The 14,944-nt window shown below is 40.0% G+C and overlaps 1 protein-coding gene across 11 annotated transcripts in view; it reads left to right on the top strand.

Annotated features, from left to right (window-relative positions):
• Nucleotides 1–14,944, top strand: part of RNASEH2B (ribonuclease H2 subunit B) — a 79,294-nt gene that overhangs the window by 60,536 nt on the left and 3,814 nt on the right. For 6 of the 11 annotated variants that reach the window (XM_081547583.1, XM_081547584.1, XM_081547585.1 and 3 more), the window contains one exon: nt 1,154–1,575. The exons of the other annotated variants lie outside the window; for them this stretch is intronic. In XM_081547583.1, the coding sequence (XP_081403709.1) occupies nt 1,154–1,261 (108 nt within the window). In that variant the 3' untranslated portion in view covers nt 1,262–1,575. Of the gene's footprint in view, nt 1–1,153; nt 1,576–14,944 lie in introns of those variants that run through there. 11 annotated transcript variants of the gene reach the window in all.

Here is a 14,944-nt window from a genome sequence, read left to right on the forward strand (position 1 = left end):
TACCCTCCCTTAGGTTTTATGTTTTCTAAAAATTGTATTCTTTACACGTAATTTATCTAGGCATGGCATGCCAGGGAATAATCCAACTTGTGATCTGGCTAAACAGCTGGTTGTATCAGTGCTTTCTGTGAGCAGGGATGCTCCGAGTTTCTCCGTGAGGAATATCCCCGCCCCGCCCTTCTAAGTGCTGCTTCCCAGTGTGTCACCTTGAGCACAGCACCGGTGAGCTGAGAGGTTGAACCAGGATGTGAGTTAAGTCCAGGGGACAGAGGATCACTTGTCTCAGAGAGACTGCCCCTCTTCCCCATCCAGCCAGAACATAAGCCTAGTAAATTATAAGTGACAGAATGTAAGAAGCAAGTTTCCAGGGATCATATACTGACTGTGCCCTTAAAAGATACTTTGGCAGTGACTTTGTCTCACAGCTCGCCGGGAGACAGATGATTTCTTCTTTGCAGATTCCCATCACTTATGCTTCTGCTGAACACTGAAGTACAGTCAGCTGCTGTTTCCCTTCTGCCAGTGCTTTGTTATAGGACATGCATGGCAAAACAAAACCAAACAAAAACAGTGACCAGGAAGAGATAGCATTTTAAAAGGCAGAGTTATTTGGAGTCAGCTTTTTGGAAGGTATTTTTTTGTGGTTGGAGGAAAAGGGACAGCTATCCTGCTGGTCCTGGGTGCTGTGCAGCACAGGTTATCTTGTGAATGTAACCGCTCTGTCCTTGGTGTCCCAGAGAGCCTCTGAATGAAGTCAGATGGTAGCAGGCTGTGAATTATTCATCATGTGGTAATACAAGGCTATAATTCCTCCTTCTGACAATTGCTGCCTGTGTCAGTTCCATTGTTTGTGTTATTGCACTTAATACACCCTCCAGAATTTTCTCCCCACAAGTAAACCATCAGTTGTAACATTCCACTCCTTAGAAGGCAGCAGTTTTGTCTCCTGCCTGTTGACATACTTTGTCTCAGGTATGAATTCTGAGCAGAAATCAGAACTTTTATAAAGAATCACTCATTATGAGGCATGTTTTTAGCAGCATGCTTACCTCCCTGAACAAACCTTGAGACATGCATGGTCTTGTCTGATTTGCATGTGTGATTTAAAAGTGTTACATTTGTAATGATTTTTCTCTCTTATTTTCATTAACAGAAAAATAGCAAAATGACTGCAGCTCAGAAGGCTTTGGCTAAAGTTGACAAGAGTGGAATGAAAAGTATTGATTCCTTTTTTGGTGCAAAACATGTTAAAAAAAAATAGGAAAGATTTGAACCTTTGAAAGTGAAATTGAGCAAAAATATCTGCCTTCTTCATGTCCACTTTCATCCTTCCTCCTTGCTACTGTACTTCCAAACCCTTAATTACCACCTTTTGAAAAAAGGTAGGATGAGGGCAATTTTCAGATTCATTCAAACATTTCTTTGTATTTGAATTTTGTGTTTCCTGAACAAAATATGGGAAAGTAATTGTGAAACATCATGGCTTATAGCCTTTGGAGTTTTATTTGACATCAAGTGAGTAGAATTAACCTTTAGCATCACAAAAATTCCTCAATAAACTGACATGTGACAATGTTTGAGTGTGTGCTTGTTATTTGATGCCACTTTGCACATGGTAGCTATGGCAATATGGTTTTCAGTATACAGACAGAAATCAGATAACACAGCTCTCAGATTCAGTTCAGTTCAGTTCAGTCGCTCAGTCGTGTCCGACTCTTTGCGACCCCATGAATTGCAGCACGCCAGGCCTCTCTGTCCATTGCCAACTCCCGTAGTCTACCCAAACCCATGTCCATCGAGTCGGTGATGCCATCCAACCATCTCATCCTGTCTTTCCCTTCTCCTCCTGCCCCCAATCCTACCCAGCATTAGGGTCTTTTCCAACGAGTCAACCCTTCGCATGAGGTGGCCAAAGTATTGGAGTTTCAGCTTCAACATCAGTCCTTCCAATGAACACCCAGGATTGATCTCCTTTAGGATGGAGTGATTGGATCTCCTTGCAGTCCAAGGGACTCTCAAGAGTCTTCTCCAACACCACAGTTCAAAAGCATCAATTCTGCGGCGCTCAGCTTTCTTCAGATTAACTACTAATTTTTTAAAAGTCTTTAATTTTTGGTAAATCTTTTGTTTAATGTATTTTTCTGTTTTATGAATATATATTCTTTGTAGAAAATAAATAAAAGTATAAAATAGAAATTATAATCTCCTATTTATTACCTGAAGATAATATGATGCATTTTCTTCTATAATAATTTTTAAATGAATTATAGTAGTAATTTTATAACCTTTTTTCTGATGTCATTTGATGAACATTTTCCTAGGCTACTATTCTTCATAAATATACTTTTTAATGACAGTAATTTTTAATTATTTGAGTGTTTCATTATGTAATAATCACGGCCCTATTTTTTTTAGATGTGGGCTTACTGATTCATAACTAAGTTTTTCAAATATATACTTGTGGGAATATATTTCACAGAAAGGTTATAGGATCTTGCACTCTAACAAATAATGGTATGAGTTCTTATCTTACTAGCTTTGAACAGTATGTTTGCAAGTTAGTGGAGGAAGAAAGGCATGTTAGTATGACTTTAACTTATATTTTCCTGATTAGTAATGTCAATTGAAGAAAAACCCACACACAACCTACAAGTTGAGAGTTATGTTTTATTCGAGGCCCTTAAAATTTACCTTGTGTCTCCTCTTGATTAGATTACCTTTTGAGCACCCACAGAAGTAATGCTGTGTCTTTCTTAATGCACCATGTCAAGTCAAGAGTCGCATGACCCAATACTAGAGATGTGAACTGTAATCACTTAATTAAGGTGGTGCCCACCAGGTTCATTCACCATAATGTTATTTTTCTCTTTGCAGTTAATAAGTAATTTGTGGGCAGATACTCTGGGACTTAGAAGTAGTCTGTTCTTCATCTAACACTCACCTACATGTTTTAAAATAAACCTACTAACAGTTTTTCCAACTCCATCATTTCTTCCGTATTTATTCCTTTTACATTTAGTTGGCACTCCATTTATTTATTCGCATTTATTTATTCGTTTTTGAGTTTATATCAATATGGACTTGTAGGTTATTTTATCCAGTGAGTTAAATTACAATATTCTGTTCCTCATATTGTCCCAGAAGGGTCAGTGAGAGTCCCTTCAAGCTGGCCACTGTATCTTTTTGCTATGTTTCCATCATTTTTAAATACTTCATTATTTCTTTTGCAAGAGGGTGTCCCAGGCTCTTTGTGTAAGTTCCATATCCAAGCCCTGGAATCAGCCTTTTTCCCAAGGAGTCAGGGTTCCTTTTAGAAAAGAATGGTATTTAGAAACCAAGATCCAGACAAGAGGGGTGCTCGTTGCTACTATTGATCTGTGTGTGTGATTTTTTTGTAGATTTCCTTTATCACGCTGAAAAAGTTCTCTTCTATTCACTGAGAACAGAATCATGAACAGGTATTGAATTTTGTCAAATAATTTTTCATCATCTACTGATGATCATGCAATATTCCTTTAGTAAAGAAATATCTTTCAGTAGGGCTACCCAGGTGGAAAAGAACCCACGTGCCAATGCAGGAGACACAGGAGAATGTGGGTTCCATACCTGGGTAGAGGAAGACCTCCTGGAGGAAGAAATGGCAACCCATTCCAGTATTCTTGCCTGGGGAATCCCAAGAACAGAGGAACCTGCCCATGGCGAAGAGGAACTAAAGAGCCTCTTGATGATGGTGAAAGAGGAGAGTGAAAAGGCTGGCTGAAAACTCAACATTCAAACAACTAAGATCCCATTACTTCATGGCAAACAGAAGGGGGAAAAGTGGAAACAGTGACAGACTTTATTTTCTTGGGCTCCAAAATCACTGTGTGTGGTGACTGCAGCCAAGAAATTAAAAGATGCTTGCTCCTTGGAAGAAAAGCTATGACAAACCTAGACAGCCTATTAAAAAGCAGAGACATCACTTTGCCAACAAAGGTCCACCTAGTCAAAGCTATAGTTTTCCCAGTGGTTATGTATAGATGTGAGAGTTGGATCATGAAGACTGAGTGCTACAGAATTGATGCTTTCGAACTGTGCTGGAGAAAACTCTTGAGAGTCCCTTGGACAACAAGGAGATCAAACCAGTCAATCCTAAAGGAAATCAACCCTGAATATTCATTGGATGGACTGATGCTAAAAGCTGAAGCTCCAATACTTTGGCCACTTGATGGGAAGAGCCAACTCATTGGAAAAGACCCTGATACTCGGAAAGATTGAAGGAGAAGGGGGCCACAGGATGAGATGGTTGGATGGCATCACCAACTCAGTGGACATGAATTTGAGCAAAATCCAGGAGATAGTGAAGGACAGGGAAGTCTGGTGTGCTGCAGTCCATGGGGTCACAAAAAGTCAGACACAACTGAACAACAACAACATCTTTCAATATGTGAAATATAATGATTGATTTTTGAATGTTGAACTGTACATTCCTGGGATAAACTCTACTTGGTCTTTTCATATTTAGGATTGTGTTTTACTGCCCAATATTTTGTTAAGGATTTTTGTATCTCTGTTCATGAGGGATATTGGTCTGTAGTTTTCCTTATTTGTAATATTTTGTCTAGTTTTGGTATCTGAGTAACACTGGCTTTATTAAATGATTTGGGGAATACTATCTCATCATCTGTTTTCTGAAAACATTGTTGTGAGATTATGTTGGACATAATTCACCAGTAAAGCCATTTGGCCTGTGATTTTTATTTTTTCTGAGAAAATTTTTAATTACTAGTTCAATTTCTATACTAGACATAGAACTATTCTAATTTTTTCCTTTTTCATGTGCCAGTTTTAGTAATTTATGTTTTTCAAGAAAGGTATCTTTCATCTAGTGTCAGATTCATTGGCATAAGTTGCTTTTTATATTTTTATGTCTGTGAACCTGTAGTGATATTCCTTCTTTCGTACCTGCTTTGGTTATTTGTGTCTCTGTTATCTTGATTATTCTCATCAAATTGGGAACATTTCTGGCCATTATTTCTTTAAATACTATTCTGTCCTTCACCCGTCCCCCTTTTTCTCTTCACCCCTTTGGTTTTGGGGACTCCAATCCAAGGTATGCTAAACCACTTGATGTCCCTTAGATCCTTTAATTGATTTCTGTTCTTCTTGTTGTTCAATTTTACTTTGACTTTAGCGTTTCATCTGTTAACCTCAGTTAGTGAATTTTTATTTCATGTATTGGAATTTCTTCTCTAAATGTTCCCTTTTTTTTTTTTTTGTATCTTCCCATTTCTCTCCTCATTGTGTTTTCCTTCAGATAGTTTGTTATAGTTACAATGCACGTGTGCTAATCACTTCAGTCATGTCCAACTATTTGTGACCCTGTGGACTGTAACCCGCCAGGATCCTCTGTCCATGGAATTCTCCAGGCAAGAATGCTGGAGTGGGTTGCCATGCCCTCCTCCAGGGGGTCTTCACAACCCAGGAATCAAACCCGTGTCTCTTATATCTCCTACACTGGCAATAGCTGCTTAAATTGATGACATTTCTGTGCTTATTTCTTTCTTCTCTTTTGTCTTTATATTTTGAAATAATTCTAGACTTATAGAAAAGTTGCAAAAAAGCAGAGAGTTTACATATACTCTTTACCCAGCTTCCTCTAACCATAACATCCTATGTAACCAGTACAGTTAAAACCAGGATACTTATACTAATACAGTTCAGTTCAGTTCAGTCACTTAGTCGTGTCTGACTCTTTGCGATCCCATGGACTGCAGCTCACCAGGCCTCCCTGTCCATCACCAGCTCCTGGAGTTTACCCAAACCCATGTCCATTGAGTCAGTGATGCCATCCAACCATCTCATCCTCTGTAATCCCCTTCTGCTCCTGCCTTCAATCTTTCTCAGCATCAGGGTCTTTTCAAATGAGTCAGCTCTTCGCATCAGGTGGCCAAAGTATTGGAGTGTCAGCTTCAACACCAGTCCTTCCAATGAACACTCAGGACTGATCTCCTTTAGGATGGACTGGTTGGATCTTCTTGCAGTCCAAGGGATTCTCAGGAGTCTTCTACAACTCCACACTTCAAAAGCATCAATTCTTCGGTGCTCAGCTTTCTTTATAGTCCAACTCTCATATCCATACATGATTACTGGAAAAACCATAGCTTTGATTAGATGGACCCTTGTTGGCAAAGTAATGTCTGCTTTTTAATATGCTGTCTAGGTTGGTCATAACTTTTCTTCCAAGGAGTAAGCGTCTTTTAATTTCATGGCTGCAGTCACCATCTGCAGTGATTTTGGAGCCCAAAAAATAAAGTCTGACACTGTTTCCACTGTTTCCCCATCTATTTCCCATGAAGTGATGGGACCAGATGCCATGATCTTAGTTTTCTGAATGTTGAGCTTTAAGTCAGGTTTTTCACTCTCCTCTTTCACTTTCATCAAGAGACTCTTTAGTTCTTCACTTTCTGCCATAAGGGTGGTGTCATCTGCATATCTGAGGTTATTGATATTTCTCCCAGCAATCTTGATTCCAGCTTGTGCTTCATCCAGCCCGGCATTTCACATGATCTACTCTGCATATAAGTTAAACAAGCAAGGTGACAATATGCAGCCTTGATGTACTCCTTTTCCTATTTGGAACCAGTCTGTTGTTCCATGTCCAGTTCTAACTGTTGCTTCCTCACCTGCATACAGATTTCTCAAGAGGCAGGTCAGGTGATCTGGTATTCTCATCTCTTTCAGAATTTTCCACAGTTTATTGTGATCCACACAGTCAATGGCTTTGGTGTAGTCAGTGAAGCAGAAATAGATATTTTTCTGGAACTCTCTTGTTTTTTTGGTGATCCAGCAGATGTTGGCAATTTGATCTCTGGTTGCTCTGCCTTTTCTAAAACCAGCTTGAACATCTGGAAGTTCACAGTTCACATATTGCTGAAGCCTGGCTTGGAGAATTTTAAGCATTACTTTACTAGCGTGTGAGATGAGTGCCATTGTGTGGTAGTTTGAGCATTCTTTGGCATTGCCTTTCTTTGGGATTGGAATGAAAACTGACCTTTTCCAGTCCTGTGGCCACTGCTGAGTTTTCCAAATTTGCTGGCATATCGAGTGCAGCACTTTCACAGCATCATCTTTTAGGATTTGAAATAGCTCAACGGGAATTCCATCACCTCCACTAGCTTTGTTTGTAGTGATGCTTCCTAAGGCCCACTTGACTTCACATTCCAGGATGTCTGGCTCTAGGTGAGTGATCACACCGTCGTGATTATCTGGGTCGTGAAGATCTTTTTTGTACAGTTCTGTGTATTCTTGCCACCTCTTCTTAATATCTTCTGCTTCTGTTAGGTCCATACCATTTCTGTCCTTTATCGAGCCCATCTTTGCATGAAATGTTTCCTTGGTATCTCTAGTTTTCTTGAAGAGATCTCTAGTCTTTCCCATTCTATTGTTTTCTTCTATTTCTTTTCATTGACCGCTGAGCAAGGCTTTCTTCTCTCTCCTTGCTATTCTTTGGAACTCTGCATTCAAATGGGTATATCTTTCCTTTTCTCCTTTGCTTTTTGCTTCTCTTCTTTTCACAGCTATTTGTAAGGCCTCCTCAGATAGTCATTTTGCTTTTTTGCATTTCTTTTTCTTAGGGATGGTCTTGATCTCTGCCTTCTGTACAGTGTCAGGAACCTCCATCCATAGTTCATCAGGCACTCTGTCTATCAGATCTAGTCCCTTAAATCTATTTCTCACTTCCACTGTATAATTGTAAGGGATTTGATTTAGGTCATACCTGAATGGTCTAGTGGTTTTCCCTACTTTCTTCAATTTAAGTCTGAATTTGGCAATAAGGAGTTCATGATCTGAGCCACAGTTAGCCCCGAGTCTTGTTTTTGCTGACTGTATAGAGCTTCTCCATCTTTGGCTGCAAAGAATATAATCAGTCTGATTTTGGTGTTGACCATCTGGTGATGTCCATGTGTAGTCATCTTTTATGTTGTTGGAAGAAGGTGTTTGCTATGACCAGTGCATTCTCATGGCAAAACTCTATGAGTAATACAGTATTATTAACTAATCCCTACCTTATTTGAGTTTCATCTATTTTTACACTAATGTTGTTTTTCTACTCCAGAATCCAATCCATCCTTCCACATTGCATTTAGTGAGCATATGCCCTCTTTTTTTATAATGTGTCTCAGTCTTTCTTTGTCTTTCAATAACCTTAACACTTTGATAGTACTAGTCTGTTGTTTTCTGACGTGCCTCTTAATTTTTGAGATACCTTGAAATTGTCCTGATATCCTATTTCTCATGTGATCATTTCATACTAGTAATTAATGATACTAATAACAACAAATACTGTGTAGCTTTTATGTGTTTGTTACTGTTCTGAGTATTTACAAATAATAACATTTAATCCTCACAGCTGCTGTAGTTGTCAGGCAGGGTACCATAGGAGCCAAAGGGCAAAGGTTGAGAGAAAGGCTACTTTAAACTCTTGGATTATCAGCCCTACTGTAGGTAAGCTCCTTAAGAGCAGGAACTCTGCACTATTCACATTTGGGTTTTTCCATAACATTTTATGGAAAAACCAAACTTTTGGGCCACCCACTACATGATAGGTGGACAGGTTGAGTAATCTAACCAGTGTCCTCACTAATTGAGACTTAACTTTTTTCCCCCAAGGGTCAAAGTCATAATGTTGGTCTGTCTTGGTCTTTTAAAATGTCTAAGCTACTATATGACCTTATTTTTGGTCCTTGAACGTGCCACACTGTTCCCACATCAGTGCCTTTGTGTGACCAGTTTATCTTGTATACCCTTCCTCCAAATCGTCACATGATTGCTTCCATCATGTCATTACTTCTTATCTCAAACATCATTTCTTCAGAGACCCAGTTCCTGACCTTCCTCCCTTGCTGCCAACCCTCCTACTTGTCACTCTCCATCCCTTCTTCCTCCTCACCCTCCACAGAGCCTTGGCTGACTAGGTCACAGTTAATGTCCAAAGCACCTCACATGGGGCGGAACAGAGGCCTTCTATAAAGGCATGGGATAATCAGTTGATCAATGAATCACCGTGAACTGAACACCTCCAAAAATGATCTGCAGTACAGCATTGGGTTCCTTGACATGTTATGGCTGAACTTTGAAATTCAAGTTTGATTCTGATTCATTTTTAGTGGCGCGCTTAAATTTGAAGTCTAAGGACGTATTCATAAACTCCTTGTGTAGGCTTAATAGAAATGTGTGTGCTTGCTCAGTTGTGTCTGCCTCTTTGTGACCCCATGGACTGTAGCCCACCAGGCTCCCCTGTCCATGGAATTCTTCAGGCAAAAATACTGGAGTGGGTAGCTAATCCCTTCTCCAGGGTATAATAGAAATAAATAGGTATGATCTTTAATCTCTGGATAAAGGGCTGTGAATTTTCTTCTGTCAGTTGATTAAACTGCTCTTACTGTAATCATTTTATCTGTGTCAGAACATCCACAGTTAGAATACATTGTTTATATCTGTGCTAGTGTTAATAAGTTTGCCTTTACATGACATGTAGAGATTATGCATATAAAGCCCATAACCTAAGTTGTTGAAGTTTGAAAATATATGTGGTCTGTATACTCCTGTCTTCACAGAAGTTTTTATTTTTTTCCAGCTGTATTGAGGTATAATTGACAAGTTTGTGTTATATATTTAAAGTGTAAATGTGATACTCGAATACACACGTACATTGTAAAATGATAACCACAACCAAGCTAAGTGAGTATTTATTACATCACATGTTTACCTGTGTGATGAGAACCTAAAGATCTGTTTACAGCAAATTTCAAGTGTATAATACAGTGTTATTAACTGTAGTCACTATGCTGTACATTAGATTCCAGAAGCTTTAAATAAACGCTCACATCATGACTTAACTATAGATTAAATGGGAATTTGTGAAATCATCAGTTTTGCCTTCCATATTTGAATTTACCTTTGATGTTAAGATGTAGATTCTTACTTGCAGTGTTAACTAGGAGTTGACTAGTAATTGAAAAATGAAACACTAAAGGTGTTACGCATGCCAGGTGCTCTTTGGGGGAATAATATGAGGAACAAATCAATGTGGGCTTATGTATACATGCCACTACACACAAACAGACACACTTATGCACACACCAGACTCATATAAAAAGACACATACACATATATATCCTATCCTTCTTTTGAGTGTAAAGAATTTCAAACTAGAGACTTTTTAGACTTTATTACTCAAACATTGGGGTTCCATACCTTCCTCAAATCCTTTGGCGCTTTGCTTCTCTTACGTACCTCATTAATCTTTTTTATTAATGTGCCGAGTTTGGAGAAAGCTTCAAAAAATTTCTGCCAACTGTAAAACCACTTGTGTACACACACAAGAGCCTCCATCATTTTCATCAACCATATGCATTTCTGAAACAGATCTCAGATTAGCAACATTCTCTCCCTTTTTGTGCCTGATTTATCTTCAATTTAAATTTTCCTTGTGCTCTGGCTCTCAGGCTCTCTCATATTCGAGGTTTGTGCTTCTCTGGTTCTGACTCCCAAGGAGATTCCCCTCCATCAGGTTTAACATGGATGTCAAGTGGGACTCTTGTTGGTTTGGGTCTGTTTTTACTGTGCCACAGTCCATTCCCAGGATCCTATTTCTCTTTTAGAGGGCCTTAGCTAGACACAGAGGCAATTTGGAAATGAGAAACTAAAATGTACCCATTTACTTACTAAATGCACAGTGTCTATACTGCATGCAAACTTACAACAATAACAGTAAACAGATGGAAGTGAGTGAAGTGAAAAATGACAAGCCATGTTTCAAATTAAGAAGTTTACTTTTAAAAAAGTAAAATAATTGGTCTGAAAAGACAAATTAATTTAAAAGAACTGGATTTCTATTCCTAATCCTGCCTGAACTCTGACCTGCGGACAAGCTACTAGCATGGCTGGCCCTCAGTGGTGTCTTCCATGTGAGATGAGACTAGGTCACTGGGTTGTTTGACGTTCTGCCTGGTGGTCGCTGGCTGCTCCGGAAGCCTCTTCTCCATACTGTGAGGAGGATGCTCTTAGATGAGCATCTGTCTCAGGCTCACCGAGCATCAGGCCCTCCTCTGAGCTCCTTGGGTGGATTATCTCATCTGTTTCACTGGAAGGAAATACACCAGCATGCTCGCTGTGGCTGTTGTGTTCCTGGTATAGATTTGTTTCTTGTCTTCATTTTCCATAGATTACATTACTTTGCAGTGGAAAGAAAGAAAGCAAATTCTTGGAAAGTAATAATAAAAATCAACAACGTGTTTTGCCCTTTTTAAGCACTTTTCACATGCATTTATGTGTTTAAAATCCTTCCAGAAACCATGTGGCACAATTGGTATTATTTCCCCCATTTTACAGTTGAGAAAGTAAGGTCATCTTTTTTGCCCAAAGTCACATGGCTAATAAATGAGCAGAAGCTAAACTTAGGGCTTCTGGCTCCCAAACTCTCCACACCAAATTAATTCCCTTTCCCCTAACTTTGACTTTTATTATATCCTGAGAAATCATCCCTTCACCAGATTTGAAAGACAACCTCTTCACATAGGTTAAGATTGACTTTCTCGGTTCTTGCAGTTGGTTGAACTTAACTAGCTGCGTTGTATCACGTTTTTTTTGTTTTTTGGTGTTTTTGTTCTTTTTCCCCAAACAGCCCTTTTTCCAGGACTAACCCAAAATTTGGAGCTCTCCAGATTTCGCTGCATTATACAGTTGAATCTCTTGGTGAAAAATAAGAAACTCTGAGTCTAGGAAGGCAGGTGAAAGGCAATTTTTTAGTGTCCTTGGAAGATGTCCACAGGCTTTGACCTCATCTTAATAAGGAAGAAACAATTAGATTCATACACCTTTTTATACACAGATTTATATACTCCTTAAGGTCATTAGACTGATGAAAAGTACCTTATGTTTAATAGTTTTACAGTTTTTACAGCAGTCCTTTATCAGTAGTTAAATTAATCTTTACCACAACCTTCTAAAGCAGACCAGAAAGGGGGTGCATCCCTGTTTTATAGGTGGTCAAAGTGAAGTCACCCAGACTGTGAGTGGCCATGCCAGATACTGTTCTTCCACCCTCAAGCCCAGCCCTCTCTCCTTTTTGCCTCCTCAAGGCTCTTATCATTGTGTATACAGCTTTATGGCCATTTACCCTTCAGTACCTGAAGCAGGCAATGGTAACCCACTCCAGAATTCTTTCCTGGAGAATCCCATGGACAGAGGTGGGCTGTAATCTGTGGGGTCACAAAGAGTCGGACACAACTGAGCACAGATCCCTCGGGAGTCTGTTAATTGTGAATTTTAGCCTAAGAAAGGAAAATCAGATTTAATCCTGCTTCTGTTCATAATGAATTCTGCAGGTCACTTTATCCTCAGCAGTGCTGAGCCAGAATTCAAGTAAAGCTTCCACTTAGCCCATGCATTTGCATGTCAAGTCTCTAATTCAGCTGTCAGCTTTTTAGCAGTTACTGTTCTTTGGTTAATAAATGTTTCTGATGGTCTCACACTAATCAAGGCTATTTGAGGCAGGGAGGGGGCGGAGAGGCGCACCAAATTTACAGATAATCGGAGCCTCTTCACGATGTTAAGAGAACTGTTGCCTTACACATGTGTTTTGATCAGAATGTGTAAAATTAAAGTTAGTCAAGTTCTTAGTTCTTTCAAAAGAAAAAAGGAGCCAAGGAATAGGGCTTAGATTCATTTATTCTTTTAAGAGCACCTGCTTTGTGCCAGTGCTGTCTGGGCACTAGAAATGCAGCTGTCCACATGGCAGACAAAAATACCTGCCTTCAAGAAGTTTCTGCTCTAGGGAGGTGGAGAGAGGGGCTGTCAGGTGTTGCCGGAGGCTGTGGAAGAAGCTGGACAGAGAGGTGGCCAGAGTCCTGGTGAGGTCGGTGGTCAGGAAAGGTCTCATCTCTGCCCCATGTTATCCACATTATGGCATAGAAACCTGAATTCCATCAACATCTTTTTTGACCAGTACTCTTGCCTGGAAAATCCCATGGACGGAGGAGCCTGGTAGGCTACAGTCCACGGGGTCGTTGAGAGTCGGACACGACTGAGCGACTTCACTTTCACTTTTCCCTTTCATGCACTGGAGAAGGAACTGGCAACCCACTCCAGTATTCTTGCCTGGAGAATCCCAGGGACGGGGGAGCCTGGTGGGCTGCCGTCTATGGGGTCGCACAGAGTCGGACACGACTGAAGTGACTTAGCAGCAGCAGCAGCTCCACAATAATTATGTTTGACTTTTAGTCCTCAGAAACCAGCTTTCAGTAGTCACACTTGTTTTGTGGCATTCTTCGGGGAGATGTTAAGGACTACTACTTCTACCAGCCAGTCTGTATTCATTTTTTTATACATTGGATCTGCATGAGGAAAAGAGAAAAATTATTTAAGAATTATCCATCTTAGAACCTTTTTTCATGTGTTTCTTGTATTTTCCATTTTTTTCCTAAAGTGAGGGTGTCCATTCCCTGACTATGCGCAACCCAAACGTTATTTTGTATTTCACTCCTTTTGAGTACTGGAAGAAAACTGGGTCTCACCCACCTCCTGCAGTCTAACATTGACCCTAGATTGAGGTCACCAGATGGAAACCCCTTCCTTTGTCTGAAGGCTTCTCTCTTTTTATTTACCATCTGAGCCACCAGGGTAGCCCCTGTTTATATGCATATATATATATATATGTATATATATATATATATATACATATACATATATCAGCTCAGTTCAGTCGTGTCCAACTCTTTGCGATCCCATGAATTGCAGCACGCCAGGCCTCTTTGTCCATCACCAACTCCTGGAGTCTACCCAAACCCATGTCCATCGAGTCGGTGATGCCATCCAACCATCTCATCCTCTGTCGTCCCCTTCTCCTCCCGCCCCCAATCCTACCCAGCATTAGGGTCTTTTCCAATGAGTCAACCCTTCACATGAGGTGGCCAAAGTATTGGAGTTTCAACTTCAACATCACACCTTCCAATGAACACCCAGGATTGATCTCTTTTAGGATGGATTGATTGGATCTCCTTGCAGTCCAAGGGACTCTCAAGAGTCTTCTCCAACACCACAGTTCAAAAGCATCAATTCTTCAGTGCTCAGCTTTCTTCACCGTCCAACTCTCACATCCATACATGACCACTGGAAAAACCATAGCCTTGACTAGACGGACTTTTGTTGGCAAAGTAATGTCTTTGCTTTTAAATATGCTATCTAGGTTGGCCATAACCTTCCTTCCAAGGAGTAAGCGTCTTTTAATTTCATGGCTGCAATCACCATCAGCAGTGATTTTGGAGCCCCCAAAAATAAAGTCTGACACTGTTTCCACATCTATTTCCCATGAAGTGATGGGACCAGATGCCATGATCTTAGTTTTCTGAACATTGAGCTTTAAGCCAACTTTTTCACTCTCCTCTTTCACCTTCATCAAGAGGCTCTTTAGTTCTTCTTCACTTTCTGCCATAAGGGTGGTGTCATCCGCATATCTGAGGTTATTGATATTTCTCCCGGCAATCTTGATTCCAGCTTGTGTTTCTTCCAGTCCAGCATTTCTCATGATGTACTCTGCATATAAGTTAAATAAGCAGGGTGACAATATACAGCCTTGACGTACTCCTTTTCCTATTTGGAACCAGTCTGTTGTTCCATGTCCAGTTCTAACTGTTGCTTCCTGACCTGCATACAGGTTTCTCAAGAGACAGGTCAGATGGTCTGGTATTCCCATCTCTTTCAGAATTTTCCACAGTTTATTGTGATCCACACAGTCAAAGGCTTTGGCATAGTCAAGAAAGCAGAAATAGATGTTTTTCTGGAACTCTCTTGCTTTTTCGATGATCCAGCGGATATTGGCAATTTGATCTCTGGTTCCTCTGCCTTTTCTAAAACCAGCTTGAACATCTGGAAGTTCACGGTTCACATGTTGCTGAAGCCT

This window comes from Giraffa tippelskirchi, chromosome 12 (assembly GCF_054371585.1).
Source record: "Giraffa tippelskirchi isolate mGirTip1 chromosome 12, T2T-mGirTip1v1.2.pri, whole genome shotgun sequence".
NCBI lineage: Eukaryota > Metazoa > Chordata > Mammalia > Artiodactyla > Giraffidae > Giraffa > Giraffa tippelskirchi.